Source organism: Vulpes lagopus, chromosome 3 (genome assembly GCF_018345385.1).
Source record: "Vulpes lagopus strain Blue_001 chromosome 3, ASM1834538v1, whole genome shotgun sequence".
Taxonomy (NCBI): Eukaryota; Metazoa; Chordata; class Mammalia; order Carnivora; family Canidae; genus Vulpes; species Vulpes lagopus.
Window position 1 is genome coordinate 136,459,729 of NC_054826.1, and position 17,088 is coordinate 136,476,816.

The following is a 17,088-nucleotide window of genomic DNA, read 5'->3' on the forward strand; positions in this document are numbered from 1 at the left end:
TTTCTGTCCTTAGGGATTTCAAGGCAAGACTGGCCCCCCAGGGCCAGGGGGTGTTGTTGGACCACAGGTATGTCCCTTTACTTTCTTTCTCTAATAAGATTTATTTTCCTGTTTATATTTTCATCTTTTCTATGCTATATAAAATCTGCCCATTTTATTATGATTCAAAATGTTGTACTTTATAGTTTACATCACACTTAAATAAATGCAACTGACCTATCTCATAAACTTTAGCAAACTACTCTTAGATGAAGAAATTTTTCAGTTGGCTCCTTAAATAGAAGAGAATAAAACAAATTGTGAAAGTCAAGTCAGAAGATTGACAATGAAGTTAACATGAAAGTCTGACCACAGCACTACCTGCTAAAATGCTTTATTAAAAAGGTTGACCATCATCTTTTCCCAGAATTTCAGGTTACAAAATGACTTCAGATTCCTGAGTATAAGTTAGACTTAGATGTATAATATATTAGAAATATATAAAGCTTTGAACACAGATTTTTTTCTTAAATTATAACATTTTTAGTATATTGCATGTTTCTTAAGATTTCTGTCTTTACACCAATGATTTCCATCAATGATAAAATATTAGTCTGTAATCTTTGAGTATGGCTAAATAATGACAAAGACAAATAGCTTTTTCAGCATAGGTGGCAGAAAGAGTCTCAAAAATTGATGCAGTTTACTGATTTATAGAATAATTTGTGGGAATAGAAAATATTTATTCTGGCAAAGTGGTATTAAATGGAAAGAACACATTTAAACTGGAATTTTACTCCTGTTAATAACAAATTATAGCAAAAAAGAGCAGTTGAATAAGCGCTTTAATTATTTAATCACTTTAGTTTTTTTCCTCAGCCTGTAATTGGCTCTTAACACTTTATAACTCAGGTACACCCACACACACACTCACACACACAAACACACAAACAGTACATCCAAACACACATATAACCAGAGAAACCAAAAACTATATCTTCTTTCTAGGAATATGTGTAACAGAGGCAAAAATGAAGAATTCTTGGATTGGTCAATCCTTTAATTCCAGAGATCAATCCTGAACCAAGGGAAATACTGTTTACTCTTTTATTTCAAAATTGTAATATGTATGATTTCTTTTGCATACTTTTTTGTGTATATGCTGAAGAACTATTTTTAAAAAGATTTATTTATTTATTTATTTATTTAGAGAGTGTGAATGCAAGGAGGGAGGTGCAGAGGGAGGGAGAGAATCTCAAGCAGACTCCGTATTGAGCCTGGAGCCCCAAGCAGGGCTTGGTCTTATGACCATGAGATCATGACTTGAGCTGAAATCAAGAGGCAGTTGCTTAACTGACTGAGCTACCCAGGTGCCTCTGTGCTGAAGAACTCTTAACTGCTTAACAGTTTTAATTTTAAAAATACTCCCTGAATAATTTGCTACTCTTTTTTTTTTTCATTTCATCCAACTTCATGGCAATTTTCTGTGAAAAAAAATATAACTTAAAGAATGATTCCTATTATATTGAATATCCATGAATAGAAATAGAATTAAAGGCCAACTACAATGTAGACATCAAGGGGTTTAACTGAATATTTCAGGACCTTACCCTTTTTGAAAATTCATCTCTGCCTAATGTAAACATCTGGCTTCTGAGATCTTTGTTGCTGTTGAAAAGTATTAGGAGTTTTACTGAGAATGCATTTCCATTGAGTTAGTTTTCTTTATTGTTTTTTTTTTTTTAAGAGAGAAAATCCAATTCCCTATTTCAGTAACCTAAGTTTCATGTTAGGACAAAAGAAGTGATTTAAAGGGACAATATTGATTCTGATATTGGATATTCATTCCATTTTTTTGTAGTCATGTGAATCACTGCTCACTTTTGTCTGAATGGTGATAGCCATTAAATTAGGACCAATTTTACATTGCTTACTATTGAAATTCCAGTGATCAGATATTCAAGAAAAAATTCCTTTGTGAAGGAATGTGTGTACATTAATGATAAGTTGGGGACTTTCAGCAATACATAATTAAAAGAATTTAAACCTAGAAATTTACACTCAAATATGAGGGAGATATGTTCTTTATCCAAGACCAGAGGCTAAGAATCTGTTGCATTTTTTAGAAAAATAACAGGGGAGGACAATACATAAACAACTTTCACAACATATTCCACTGTTTAACAACCTTAGTATCTGAAAACTTTCCCTTTATATGTCTTTAACTTAAATCCTTCATTTTGCTTTATTCTAAGTGGAGATAGAGAGCAACTGGTCACCATTCTCTATTTACACTTGAAAGCTCATTAAACTTTAGCACCACAAAACAGCACCAGTCAGGGGACACATAAATGACCTGACATTTTTCACTTTGGCATCTGCAGCAATTTAAGGCAGCGGGCTATTTGTTACAGCCTTTGGCCAGGAGGAACTGCCAGCCCAAACTCATAGCCTCCAGGATCTCCCAGCTACATTCCCTAGACTCTGTCAAATGAATATAGATTAACTATAGAGAGGTCTCCAGTCATGGAAATTCCAAGGAGAACTACTTTGGTTGTTTGGGTTCCAGGGAACCTGGGCTTATTGTCAAGCAGTGATTCACTGAGTAACTACCAATATGGCACCAATGCCTCTTTGACTCCTAAACTCATTTGGCATCTTATATAAAAAGAGGGAATGGGATGAAACTAGTTAAAAACCACAGTTTTTCAGAGTACTTTGGCCTCACCCTGAAGCGCTTCTGGTTTTCAACAAAGAAAACCAGCTCTTTGAATTTACCTCTGGAAATCAGGCCCTAACCAAGAATTATACTTTTTTTCAGACTCCTCCCAGAAAAACTACTTTTTATGTTTTGGGGTGACATTATGGAAATAAATGAGAATGATAAGCTCTGTGAAAGGGAGTAATATTTTATTTGGGATTTTTGTTATCCTTACCAAAAGTAAAAGAGCGAGCTAATGAGGTTTTGCTTATCTAATTTAGGGACCAACTGGGGAGACTGGTCCAATAGGTGAACGAGGACATCCTGGCCCTCCTGGACCACCTGGTGAGCAAGGTCTTCCTGGTGCTGCAGGAAAAGAAGGTGCAAAGGTAAGACACGCTGAAGGAATTTTCTTGGCCTGAGACATTCATTTGCTTTTCACCATCACTTCTCATCACTTGTCCAGAGGATCTTCAGATGTTAGCACAGTGTTTAAATGGATCAGAAAGACAAAAGTAAAATACTCAGTTCATTTTACTTCAAGGTGTGACTGAATGATAACATAAGATCACTTAGCTCCGTTGATCATAAAGCCATCCATTTATACACATTCTTAGTAGAGGTAGTGATCAGTTCATTTTAATGTATATGACATTCCACACAATATTCTCATTATTGAATGACATTTAGGCTCTACTTTCAGGTTAGAGGCAATAACAATTGTGCTTATAGAAACAAGTAGAAATTACTCTCTATGATTGACGTGTATTACATTCTTTAGGGTGACCCAGGTCCTCAAGGTATCTCAGGGAAAGACGGACCAGCAGGACTACGTGGTTTCCCAGGTGAAAGAGGTCTTCCTGGAGCTCAGGTATAATCAGCATACAGATAAAGCATGTGAATGAGATTACTTATCAGAAGCATTTTTCTCAGGACTTAACTAAGATTCATGAGTAATTGAAGGGAAATATGTAAGCATAAGCATTGATTATCATAATCTGTATAGCAATGTATATTTGTGTCTAAAACACTTCTTACCATCTTCATTTTATCAATCATACATCTCTTATTTATATTCAGTTCACATCCATTAATTTTCTTTGTTTTTATTCTCATTTCCCAGGGTGCACCTGGACTGAAAGGAGGAGAAGGTCCCCAGGGCCCACCAGGTCCAGTTGTAAGTATGATTATAATAAATAGCCATGCTACCCTTGGTTGCAAATTATAGCTCTTCTTTCATTACTCTCATGCTGTGATCCCACAGTGTGTGGGAGAGAAAATAAACACACGTCAATCAAATCAGTCAATGCCTGGTTTCTACTAATTGCATGCACTAATGAGTGCAGTAACAGAAGAGTTTAGACGATTGGAAATATTTACTCCACTGTTGCTGTCAGGAGGTAAAAGGAGCCAACTTGCTTCTTAAATTACCAAGGAAATAAATCATAATTTGTCTCATTGTGAATACTTGATAAGACTTGAATTTTGTCATTGCTTTTAAAATACCCTCCTAAGCAGGAAAGGCATATATTCATTTATGTATTCTCCAGATTGCTTTATGTAGTTAACATAACCTTATGAAATAATTGATAAATGAGCAAATATCACATTTTTACTTCACCTCTTATTTTTTGAGATACAGATCAAGCCCTCTGAAAGCAATTTAATACAGCCTTTATTTTTGCCCATGAGTTCACCTTTATTCTTACCTGTACACTAAAACGTTACCAATAGCAGCCAATTCGCCAATTTTAGTGGCCTCATCTCATTCGCCATTTTTTTCATCATGGCAAAAAGCTTCAAGTGGCTTTAAATTCTCTCTCAACTTCCTTATATGAAATGTTGAAGTCACCCCTCCAAAATGATCAGATCAGTGACCCCTCCAAAATGTTTCTTTAATTTGTTCCCCTTTCTTGATTGCCACTGCTACCACCTGCATTCAGATTCTTCTGTCTCTCCTTGCTCAGTAGTGTCTTAACTCATGGCTCTGACTCATGGCCCTGACTCCATCTCCTTAGCTCAGGTTTGCCCACTGGTTTGAGAATTACAGGTGCACACCCTTAACTATGCCATTCTTCTGCTTTTATGCATCTCTTGGTCCTACACTGCCTTAAGAAACACACTTCATATCATATCCAACGAGTCATCTTCACAGCTTAGTCCCAGTCACTGTAGCCTGTTTTATTCACCTTATTGTCTTCCTCTAATTCTACCTAATTTAATGTACTGAACCTCATGCTTCTCAAACTGCCACCATCTTTTATACTTTGCAGGGAGAATACTACTGACTTTCGCCCTTCTTCCAGGAAATCTGTTTTCCCTTTCTCTACTTGACAAAAATCCTACTCACCCAAAAAGATGAAGCTTAAATGTTAAATCTCTATAGTCATACCTGGACAGTTTGCCTCCATTTCATTTATTGGTGAAATTTCTTCACCCTTCGTATTTTTTGTTATGGTTAGCATTTTATAAATTACTTTGGAATGTAATTGGTATCTCTCTTACTGTTTTCTGTAAGTTTCTGTGTTATTTTAGTACATTCATAGCATAGTGCCTGACACACCGTAATCCCTCCATATCTTCCTATTTGAAATATTAGAAAGCTTGATATTGGAGTTAAGTGTATGTAGCATAGCCAATAGAGAGAACATGGCATTATAATCTTAGGGAGATTGATTAACATATTTAATTTACAGATCACAGAAATGTAATATTACAGTGATTAAGGTAAATACAGTAAAGATTTTTTGAAAGGAAAATAATTATTTCAGTAACTATATTTGATTTTCTCTGTGCATAAAATTATGTAGAACATTTTAAAATATCCTCATTAGTTAGTGCTGGTAGCACTAGCAGAAACAACAGTTGAATATGACAGAAGTTTATTTGAGCATAGAATCTTCCATGATCTTAAGTGATTTTATTTTAGGATTATGTATGTTTATATTTTAGATCAAGTTATCATATGTGTGAAACCTGAATCATGACTACAAGGATTAAATTGTTTAAAGTTATTTTTTAGGGGCCAAATAAGGCTATCCCAGGTGTTTGGGATAGTTACAATTTGTGTATTTATAGAGTGAATAGTGTATACAGGAGGTATACTTTAACAGAATGGTAATCAGCAATTGTCACATGTAGAATCACCTATTAAATGTGATATAAAAATCGAATATTTATTTAGTTGGCTTCAACACCATTTATTTGGCAATTAAAATTAAATTTTTTACTCCACCTGCTCCAAAAACGTCAAATCTTTAAATTACTTCAATTCACCATTTTAAGAACTTCAATAATCCATGCCATCTTATATATCTGCTTTAGCTTTAAATTATGTAAATAGATAGCAGTGTGCCTGGATCCTCGTGAGACTTCATCAAATTTTAGTCCTCCCAATGTACTCCACTTTGGTAAGATCAGATTTTCCCTAACACCTTATTTTTTTTTCTAGCTCTTAAATGATGTTGCAATCTTTTGCCCTCTGCGAAGCTACCTCCTGAAAAATCCCTATATACTATTAGGTTCCATAGACTATATCCCTTAGAGTGACTTAAAGGTAAACCATTTCTAAAAAAAACACATCGGGATGCCTGGATGGCTCAGCGGTTGAGTGTCTGCCTTCGGCTGAGGGCATGACCCCAGAGTCCCAGGATCAAGTCCAGCATCCGGGTCCCTGCATGGAGCCTACTTCTCCTGTGTCTGCCTCTCTTTCTGTCTGTTTCTCTCTGTGTCTCTCATGAATAAGTAAATAAAATCTAAAAAAAAAAAACAAAAACCAGAAAACACTAAACAGCAGTGTAATATAGTCCATGATTAAATGCCTAATGACATACAAAAAAAAGTTAATTCTGTAAGGGTGGAGGAAGAGATGAGAAAGCAGCAAAAAAAGATTTTTCAGGAGGTAGCTTCGCAGAGGGCAAAAGATTGCAACATCATTTAAGAGCAAGAAAAAAAAATAAGGTGTTAGGGAAAATCTGATCTTACCAAAGTGGAGTACATTGGGAGAACTAAAATTTGATGAAGTCTCACGAGGATCCAGGCACACTGCTATCTATTTACATAATTTAAAGCTAAAGCAGATATATAAGATGGCATGGATTATTGAAGTTCTTAAAATGGTGAATTGAAGTAATTTAAGGATTTGACGTTTTTGGAGCAGGTGGAGTAAAAAATTTAATTTTAGGGAAAATATTATTAGTATGTAATATGTGACAGAAATGGGAGAGACTTGATGAGCATAAGAGCTCAGTGATCAAAGTCATAATATGAGTGAACCAGTGATGAGGCCAGTGGGAAGTCGAAGGACAGTGCAGATGTAACAAACACTGGGCAGGCAGGATAGGAGGATTTATTACTAAGATTGGATGTGGCCAGTGAGGAAAGATGAAAGCTGAGCGATGACCTCAAGCTTGTGTCCTTGTGAGAATGACAGTTTAGTGATACCTTCCATGCCTGGAGCAATTTTACCTGGTCAGGATCTATAACAACAAAGACAAAACACTCTCACATGGAAACCCAAAACCTCTCAGCAGTCACAAGAAATTTTAAAAGGTTTTTCGACTTTGCTAATAGAAATGCTTCACAGATGCTCACCATGAGTTCATTTATTTTGGATTAACACCCTTTCTTATAACAGATTCACATATCCAATTCTGTATGCATCAACCAATTGAGATTCTTCCTCAAAGCTGATGCAAGAGGAACAACTAAAGACATCATTCATATTTATTAGTTCACTGTGCTATTGTTATAATTGCTATAAAATATAGTAAAAAGGTTCATGATGATGACTTATACTTCATAACAAGTATTTTTATCATTTTATTTGGAGGGGGGGCAAAGGGTGAGGGAGAGATAATTTTAAGCAGGCTCCACATTCAGTGTGGAGCCCCACCTGGGGCTTAATCTCGTGACCCAGAGATCATGACATGAGCCGAAATCAAGAGTCAGATGCTTAATCTACTGAGCCACCCAGGTACCTCCAATAACAAGTTTTAAACAAGCCTTGCTTTGCTCCATCTAAAGCAAACATGTGCGCTTGAAATTTGATTGGAAAAGTTTTTATTCCGAATGAAAAGATTAAAAGAAAAAAACTGTTGATTTTCTAGACATAAACCATAACCTACCCAGAAAATTTGTTCATGTTAATTCTTACCTCTTGAGGTTCAAGACTTTGCATGGTGTTACCTTCCAATTGATGGTAAACACAAGGATTCAGGAGTGGTGACTTTGGCAAAAAAGATCACAAATTCTATTTTGCAATGTTGATCAAAGAGTAATGTCAAAATATCAGAGGAAAATATTTGGTCATTTGGTGAGAGACAATGAAATTCTAAGTCATGAGGGATAAAGGTATAAAAATATCCTGTAAAACTTCTTGATTCTATAGTAGATGAATCTGAGTTTATATCCATCTCATACTAACTTTGCCTTTGAGATATTGACTAAGTCATGGTAAGTGAAGGACTGAAATCCCTAAGAAGAGAGAAGAATGGAGATTTTGGCTATTCATATTAAAGAAAAAATATTAAAGTGTTGAATTCTCTGCAGAAAGAATGTGAATAAAGAATGTGAAGGGTAAAATAAATAGGGAAGGGAAATGCATTAATGTTAAAAGTGTTGATTCTTTCAACTCTTAATGCTAGAACTTTATAATCTTTATTTGATTGGATTCTTGTTGCTTGATCCAGTAGATATTATTCCATTTTTAAAGGCAAAAGATCTGGGGCTTAGAGAAGGTCAACAACTTACCCGAATTCATAGTCCCTTAAAAGGAGACGAAACGTCATGATAACACATTATACAGACTCATTCCCAGATGTGTATGCCTCTCACTCTGCAACATTTGCTAAAATAAGTGTTCTTTTCCTTCTGTCTCCATTCCTTTCCTTTTCTCTACTTCTTCACCTCTTTACCCTCCTCTCTCTCAATTGCATTTTCCCAAGTCCTCTTGATCATTCTCTACCGTGTGAACAATTTCATCAAAAGGAAGAGAATTATAGGAGTTAGTATCACAGCTAACTGGCTTTAGTATTCCTATATGTGGTCTTTATAACCATAGCTTAATTTAAATGAATGAAAGTTCAAACTGCTTAAACAGATGTACCGGCTGAATCTTTAATGACTATAGATGTTTCTCAGAACACTATTGAATCTTTAGCTTCTTAATCCTAGAATACAATTTTCAAGGAGCCTAGGTGTGCTGTGTATTTCTGGATTACTAGAAAAATAAATTCCCTCATTGCATACGATATTGATGAACTAAAACTAAAAGCCCTAAGTAGAGCTTTAATCGATTAACAGTTCTTCCTCACAGTGAGATTTTTAAAGTTTGTACATGTCGCAACTATGTACCTTATACACTATTTTTATATATGCTTATCCATATAAAGTGAAATATAATATTTCATAGTCATCCATCCATCTTTGTGCCCATTTGTTTATTTATAAATATTTTTGACATCCATTCTCTTTATTCATAATCCATTCAGTCAGAAATATACTCTGAACTAGCATTGTCACATTGCTATGACATCCTACTGAAGTGAATTTACTGAAACTCTGCTAGGTCCAGCTGGGATGTCATTGGCTTGTGTTTGGAGAAACTATATTGTGAAGCCTTATATCAACCAAAAGGATCTGTTTGAGGATATGGGAGATTGCTTGATGCAGGGCCCTTTATGAATATCCTTAAATCTTTTTTTTAATCATAGCTTTAAAACTCTTTGTAATTTATTGAGCAGTTAGCTAGCTTTTTTTTTTCTTTTTTTCCTTTTAACTGTTAGGAATTGTGAAACGAATTTCTCTTTTGGCTTTGACTTACAGAAATCATGGAGTTAAAATTGAGATCCAATAAAAAAAGATAACTCCGTTTTGCTTTATGACTGTTTTTGTAACTTTCTGAGTTCAATTCTATCAAAAAAAAATATGTGTGACATACTTTAATGTCATCTATTATGTTTTATTATAATAATAATAATTTTTTTATTATAATTATTTTTTAAATGTGCTGGACAGGACCCTTTAAATTGATTTCACAACCCATGAAGTTGGGAAAAATCTTGGTCTATTGTTTGCATTTTTATTTTTTTTTATTTTTTATTTTTTTTTATTTATGATAGTCACAGAGAGAGAGAGAGGCAGAGACACAGGCGGAGGGAGAAGCAGGCTCCATGCACCGGGAGCCCGATGTGGGATTCGATCCCGGGTCTCCAGGATCGCACCCTGGGCCAAAGGCAGGCGCCAAACCGCTGCGCCACCCAGGGATCCCTGTTTGCATTTTTAGATTACTAATATTATCAGTTCTATCTTTTGCCAATGAAAATTTAACTTGCATATCTGTTTTTCTTCCCTTTCCTCTTTTTCTTGTCTGTTTTTTTATTTATATGATCTTATATTTTATGTCTTCCCTGCAAGCTGCTAAAATCTTTTCTGACAGAAAAACTATAATTAAATAAATATCTGAATATACCAATCTATTAAGCTAAAGTTAAATAGATTCATTAAATAGATATTTTTTGCAAAGAGCTTATGGTATACTGAAGAAGACAGATATAAAATAGATGAAATAACATAATAAATAATAAGTAATCTATTAAAATATAGCACAAAGCAGACAAGATGGGAACAATGATTTTTTTTTAATCTTCTAATTATACCTGTAAATAAAAATCAGTGCTATTTATGAAAAGCAAGTCTTCTAAAGATTGTGCTACTTGAAGTGATTGTTTATTAAGAAATGGATTTTAGTGCTCCCACTGAAGACAAACAAAATGACCCTAACAGGGTGCTGTGACTTTGGGCTTTTGAAGTTTGGCAGAAACCAAGTGCTCTCTATGTGCAAGATGTTGTATACAAGAGCTGGTAATAGATGCCAATCAAAGCACAGGCATGTTTTCTGATCTCAGGGGGTTTACCCACTAAGTGGAAGTCTCGATGCACACACACAAAGCAGATAGCAACAAAGGACTAAAAAGAAGAAAGGAAGGCAGTGAAGCATTTTTCTCACATGTTGAACGTAAACTTTAGTAAACGTTTTATATTTATGTAAACACACAATATACATAAAAATATTATGTAACCAAATTCTCAGATTGTACCTACTACCTACATTTTCATAAAACAAAATCAAGGAAAATATATTCTCTAAATAATCTCTCCTCTGTATATTTTTTTCTGATATGGAACCACCTTTTTGCCAATAGTTCTTTCTCTAAAAATAACGAGATTAAAATAGAATGGTGCATTCAGAAAGAATCTTATATTCTTACAACTACATTTTTTTCCCCCTGAAAGTGGTAGGAGTTAATATGGAGAAAGTATGAGGGGGATCAAACATATAGCTTCTAAAAGTTAAATGTCCAAGATTTCAAAATTGTGCCATACATACATTACCCCTTTCCTATGACTTCTCTATTTCGTGACTATGTTCTGATCATTCTGAATCTCTCTTTCTCTTTATGTGCTAATTATTTATTTTGGTCATAGTTTTTCTTAGGATTTTATATGTTTTTTTCTATTATAATTCCTATTTTTTTCTAATTTTGTTTTTATGTTCTATTTCAGAGAAGCTTCTTTTCATTGACTTTAACCTAGCTCTCAATCCATGGAATAGATAAATTCTAAGTAGGGTTATATCTACTGACTAATTCATCGTATACTATACTCTTTAAGATAGAGCACATTTTGCCTGTTGGAGTCCAGGCAATCTATTATGACATCCAACCAGGTATGAGCAGAGTATTGGGATGGTAGAGATCAATGACCAAAGATTGAATATTACTATAGAACTTTGACTTAATCATTCAGTATTTATACTTTAAATTCTGGTAATGCTTGATATTTTATCTGAATTTTTGGCTTTTATGATCTAAAATACATGTAATCTGGGGAGTGGGAATTTCCTCAAATTTGTTTTGCTGGGAAGGTCCAGTTGACCCTAAAAGAAAGGGCAGAATTTTTTTTCCTCCTTCTACTTGAATAGCTCTAGTTCATAAAAATTGCTGTTTATGCTACTAAGTACAAACAGTGTGGAAATATCTCCATCCTTCTTTTAACAGTATATCCTTAATATACCACATAAAACTTCTGGATCTTAGTTTTCTCTTCTATAAAATTTTACCTCTATATTCATTTGAAATTGCATATCTATTTTTGAAACATAGGAATGTTCAAGTACAGTTCTCTGAGATTTCTTACATTCATAATTTAAGACAGACATTGCTCAAAGAACTTTAGCAGTATCACGACATTAAATATCACAAAAACCTGGTGACAAACTATTTCTGTCCCCACCTTATTGGTGAGAAATGTGAGCCATCGAGTGGTTAGTCATTTTGCTCAAGATGGGAATGTTAGTGGCTCCAGTCCTGGAAAAGGAAAGATCACACATACAACAGACATTTATTTACTTAGGGTCTGCTATGTCCAAGTAACTACCCAAAGTTCTGGAGGCCAGTGAAAAATAAATAAATAAGAATCGTACCTTGGTGGAGCTGATCATTATCCATTTAATCTGTGTTTAAACCCAAGCGTATTTGTTTTAGATGTAAATCTTTACTGACAATTATAAAACCCTCTGCTCTTTACTATAGCCAGTTACAGAGCTATGCAATAATTTGTATCATGATAAATGTCTACTCTTTGTGGGAAAAAATGCATTTATAACATGAGTCTCTCAAGGGCTGCTACCTATGATAATGCATTTTGTATTCCCAGTTAGTGTCAAGAGAAAGTAGATTCTAACTATATTTTTGTAGAATGTGAAAATGGGTTCTCTTTTTAATATGGGGTTTAATTTTTTTTAATGAGATTTCTCCAGTGGTTCAGTTGGGCCCAAAGGATTCATAAGGCTTATTCTTTGAAAAGTTGGCCTGGGAATATTTTTAAAAGATTTTCATGTTTGTAAGATCATTTGCTTAATAGGTAGATATCATCAGAGATTTTCACTTTTCATTTGTATAAGTATAAAAAAATCATTGCAGAGCATGCTGTTATTAAAAATATCTAAACTTACAGAATGTTTGAAATAACTAATGGACAAAGAAATCACAGTTATGCTTAAGTCACAAATATACATCCAAAAAGTCTCTTATTGTTTTCATCCACTGCTTCAAAGTTAATGAGCTGTGACAAGATCATGAGCAATATTTTAACTGCAGGAAAGTAATATGTTTTTATTGTTAATTTTAATGCAGGTTCCACAAGCAAGATGGCAATCTGAAATTTAATCTTATGAATGCTCCAAGGGAGTAATTAAAATAGTTAAGCTTTGCCATAAAAAATAGCATATAGTATTTGCAAACTATACACATTGTCACTGATTCAAATCAGCTCTCTTTCTCTACCTGATATACATGAACATTTTATTTGATTACTTTTAAAAATTAAACATACTTTACTAGAAATTAATAGCATCTAGAAAATTAATACTAGAAAATTAATAAGCATCTTTTTTTTAAGTAAAGGCCATTACTTATTTTCATATAACTTCTCAGGCATGATATATTCAGCTAAGGAAATATATATTTCTCTTAATTTTTATAACACATTTTCTAAGGAAAGTATGTATTCAATCGATGCTCTTTCTCCTGAAAATTTTGGAAATTTCTGTTGGCTACACATAAATACATTTAGATCATAAATTTTTTAACATATCTATCATGTCCATATATTTTGTAGAAAGACCAGTGTATAGGTCTAATTCTATTATCATGTTCTTATATTTATTACTGTTATTTGTAATTATTTGATGCATATAGTAAATATTTTATGCTTTGGAAGTATTAGTAAAGAAATCATGGAGATCTTTGCAGGACGAAATTTAGTATGTCAAATGCTACATTAATTCCTTCAGAAAATAATGGTAGAAAACCTAGCATACTATGGTAAGTTGTGTAAGGAATATTTAGAAAGATGGCTCATGTTTAAATTCTCAGAATAATACAACTTTTAGAAAAGATGGTTGTTATCCTGGGCCTAAAGAATGGCTAAAATTTTAATAGTACAGGAGAAGACTAAAGATTTTCCAAGATAGAATGTACGTAAGTGTGACCAACCACTCAGAGGTAACAGCAGGCGTATTGTATTAGAGGGACAATGAGAGATATGATGCATTAGGAGAAAATAATTTGCAATACTAAAATATAAAGTAAAAAATTTCTGAGTGTGTGTATATGAGTATTTGGTGGAGGGGTGATCAAGGATAAATATATTTTCAAAAAGAAGCATTAAACCAAACTGAGTTCTGTACACAAGGAAGAAGAGTTAGCTTCTAAAACCAAAGGTGGAACATAATGAAAAAAGTCCCACACATGTGTTAAATTGTTCTCAAAACTAAAAACAATTCCTTGTTATTGAAAATTAAAAATAAACTTGTAAGCACAGTGACAAAAAGTAAAGATTTTAATGAATTGCTTAAACTCTGTTTAACAAAGTTATGTCAATGACAAACTATGTCAATGACAGAGAGTGGCTATTTGGACAAAGGACATAAGTATTGCCACAAATTCTTAGAAGTTTTCTCATTTTACAGAATGTTCAATGAATATAAGCTCATTCAGGTAGAAATGGTGTTATATGGCTATGTTTCTCTTATTAAAATTTAGCACAATATGTATGAATTATAGTGGTACAAACAATTGGGGATTCTTTTTTTTTTTTTTCACCATTTATTCATGAAATCCTCAGAACCTAGAATCATTGTGTGAATCATGGCACATCAGGCTCTTATGGCCTTTACCAGAAAAATAAGCAAACTGTATTGGTATTAAATTATATTGCATACGCAGAGTACTAAGCACAATTTATTTGTTTAATAGGCTTGATAATTGGAAAATAATACGTTTTTTTAATATATGTCTCTGCTTCTAGTGAGTCTCCCCTTTTATCATCCTAGTTTCATAGCTGTTTCCTTCAACACAGTCTACGTGTTGTCTTCCTCGGGTAGTCTTCCAACAGTTGGTGTTTAAATGTAAAACAGAAATAAAGAGAGACTTCATGGCCTAAAGTCAAAATTGCATCTCATTTTGTATAGTCAATTACAAGTAAAATATCTCAGCACTTAAATTGGATGCTTTAGATTTGATAACGCTAATGGGTAATAATCCTTTTCTTAGATTTTTACAAGTGAAATGGTAAAACAGAAATGTAATGCAGTGATGTTGTATGCACCGGTTTTTCGGAGAAGTAGAGATTTATATTTAAGGATGTCACGTTGTATGCTGTCTTCATTTGATATTTTTATATTACATAAAAAGAGAGTATTTGATTTACTGAACTTTTTCTTTATCTCTTTGTGATTCAAGAAACACCTTTGCATTTGTCTCAGAGTTCTTGTTCTTAATCCTCTTGTCTTCCTCCTTCTTCCTGTCTCTCTCTGTCTTGTCCTTCTTTTTTCACTGCCTTTCTCTCCCTCCTCCTTGTGCTCACCCTCACCCTCCAGGCTTCCTTTCTCACCTCTTTTGCTCTTATAAATAGGGACAAGTCTTTACCTTCCTTTCACATTTAGGGCAGTGGTCCTGAATGCAAAACACTTAGAGGACTCTACTCTTATTTTTCTCTTCTGCATTGGCTTCTGAAATAACTCATTCAAAGTCTTTTACCTTCTTAACAATAACACCACTTGTGGTTGATTTTTTTTGCATAAAAAATTTTTGTTAAATTTCAAAACACGTTTTGACAGAGGGCTAGGTGTTTATTATCTAAAAAAAATACTAACTGCAATTTTCCTTTGTTATTGTTTCTTATTTAGTGTTTGAAATATGTAATTGGTAAAATTTAATTTTCAAAAAATTCTTGGTTAACTATCATGCAATATGAGGAACATTTCTTGGGTTTGTTTTTAAATATATACTTATAGAGCAAAAATACCACTTTTTGTTTATATCAAGTTGTTTCATGATTTCTTTAACCATGTTTTTGGTAAAGTTTCTCCAAATTATTTCTATCTCCTAAGTTTAAGATACCCTAAAATTAAAAAAAAAAAAAACAGTTGTAATAAAACAAAAATATATAAAATCACTTTTTCTAGTTTCACTCTTAAATTATTACCAATAATCTCAAATCTATACTCCCTTAATTCATTTAATTATGTTAACATTCAGATGCCTGGCTAAATAAAAATTATTCTATGTACCTTGTGAATTTAGCCAGAAAAATAATATCAGGAGATTAAGTAGTAAATATTTTTATAATTTTCTGTAATCAACTAATATTTCAAAAACATTGAATTCAAATAATTGATAATTAAATATCCCCTGGGAATCATTGATGTCTCCATTAGAGAGAAGCAATGGGTGGCTTTGTGGCAAAAGCACAGAGAGGAGCCCAAGGTCAGGGTTTCTCTTGACTAGCTACAGTTTCTCACCTTTACCACTGACAGGCTACAACTACACTATCAATGCTATGGAATGTTTGTGAGAATAAAGTGACAAAATGAATGTGAAGTGGATTTATAAATTGTCAAGAACTGTGTCAATACAAAGTATTTTCATTTTTATCACTGTTCTTGTGTTTATATGTAATTGGTTATCTACCTCATAAAATATAAATTAGGACAAAGTCACTAATTCATATTTGTATAATAAAAAGATTTTCAAATATATGGGAAGTAAATATGAGAAAATAAGTGCTAAAGTATTGTATTTTACAGATTTTATAAGTCATTTCTTCTATGAATTTTTAAAGGGTGATATTATCTAAACATCTTATTTTTTTAGGAGAACTATGAAAAATCATGTTTCCTAATATTTCACACTTAGTTCAATCGTGAAAGAAAATGATAAATTGTAACTTAACCACCCATCTAGAAATCTAATTGAAAGGCAACATTCTTGTTGTTTTTAAAATAAAATTGGAAATAGTAAATAAGTAACATTTGAGCTTTACATGACTTAGTAAATGGGTTTGCATTTATTTTCTTCTTCCTTTAAATAATTCTTCTTAAATTGTTGATAGATGTAATTAATATGAAGGTAGAATCCACACTGTTATTTTTTTAAGTTTTACATATTTAGTATTTTAAAAGCAAATTAGTTGAAAATATATGGTGTCTTCTTTGAAACTCAATTGGACATACCTAATTATATGAATTATATTGCCAGTGTTCATAATAAAATCCGATGATCCCTGTCAGACTCTAAGATAAATTTAAGGACTTATTTTCTGGGAAAAAGTCCAAGTTCTGGGATGGTGATTATCAAACGTTATTATCTAAAAAAAGTTATACTTTTAACAGGTTATACTTGTAACCTAATGCAGTGGCAATATCTGAACTCATTTTTTAGGACTTTGAAATTGTGATTCAGCAAGTTTGAGGTGAAGCCCAGAAATCACTTTGAGAAACACTAGTCTAGAAAAATTTTCTGCCAATCCATAATAATACAGGGAGAAAATCATATAACTGATTT

The 17,088-nt window shown here is 33.1% G+C and overlaps 1 protein-coding gene across 1 annotated transcript in view; it reads left to right on the forward strand.

The window, feature by feature from the left end:
- Window positions 1-17,088, forward strand: part of COL11A1 (collagen type XI alpha 1 chain) — a 197,925-nt gene that overhangs the window by 126,942 nt on the left and 53,895 nt on the right. Inside the window, exons 38-41 of the mRNA XM_041746888.1 lie at window positions 14-67; window positions 2,962-3,069; window positions 3,462-3,551; window positions 3,804-3,857. Coding sequence (XP_041602822.1) covers window positions 14-67; window positions 2,962-3,069; window positions 3,462-3,551; window positions 3,804-3,857 — 306 coding nt within the window. The remainder of the gene's footprint in view (window positions 1-13; window positions 68-2,961; window positions 3,070-3,461; window positions 3,552-3,803; window positions 3,858-17,088) is intronic.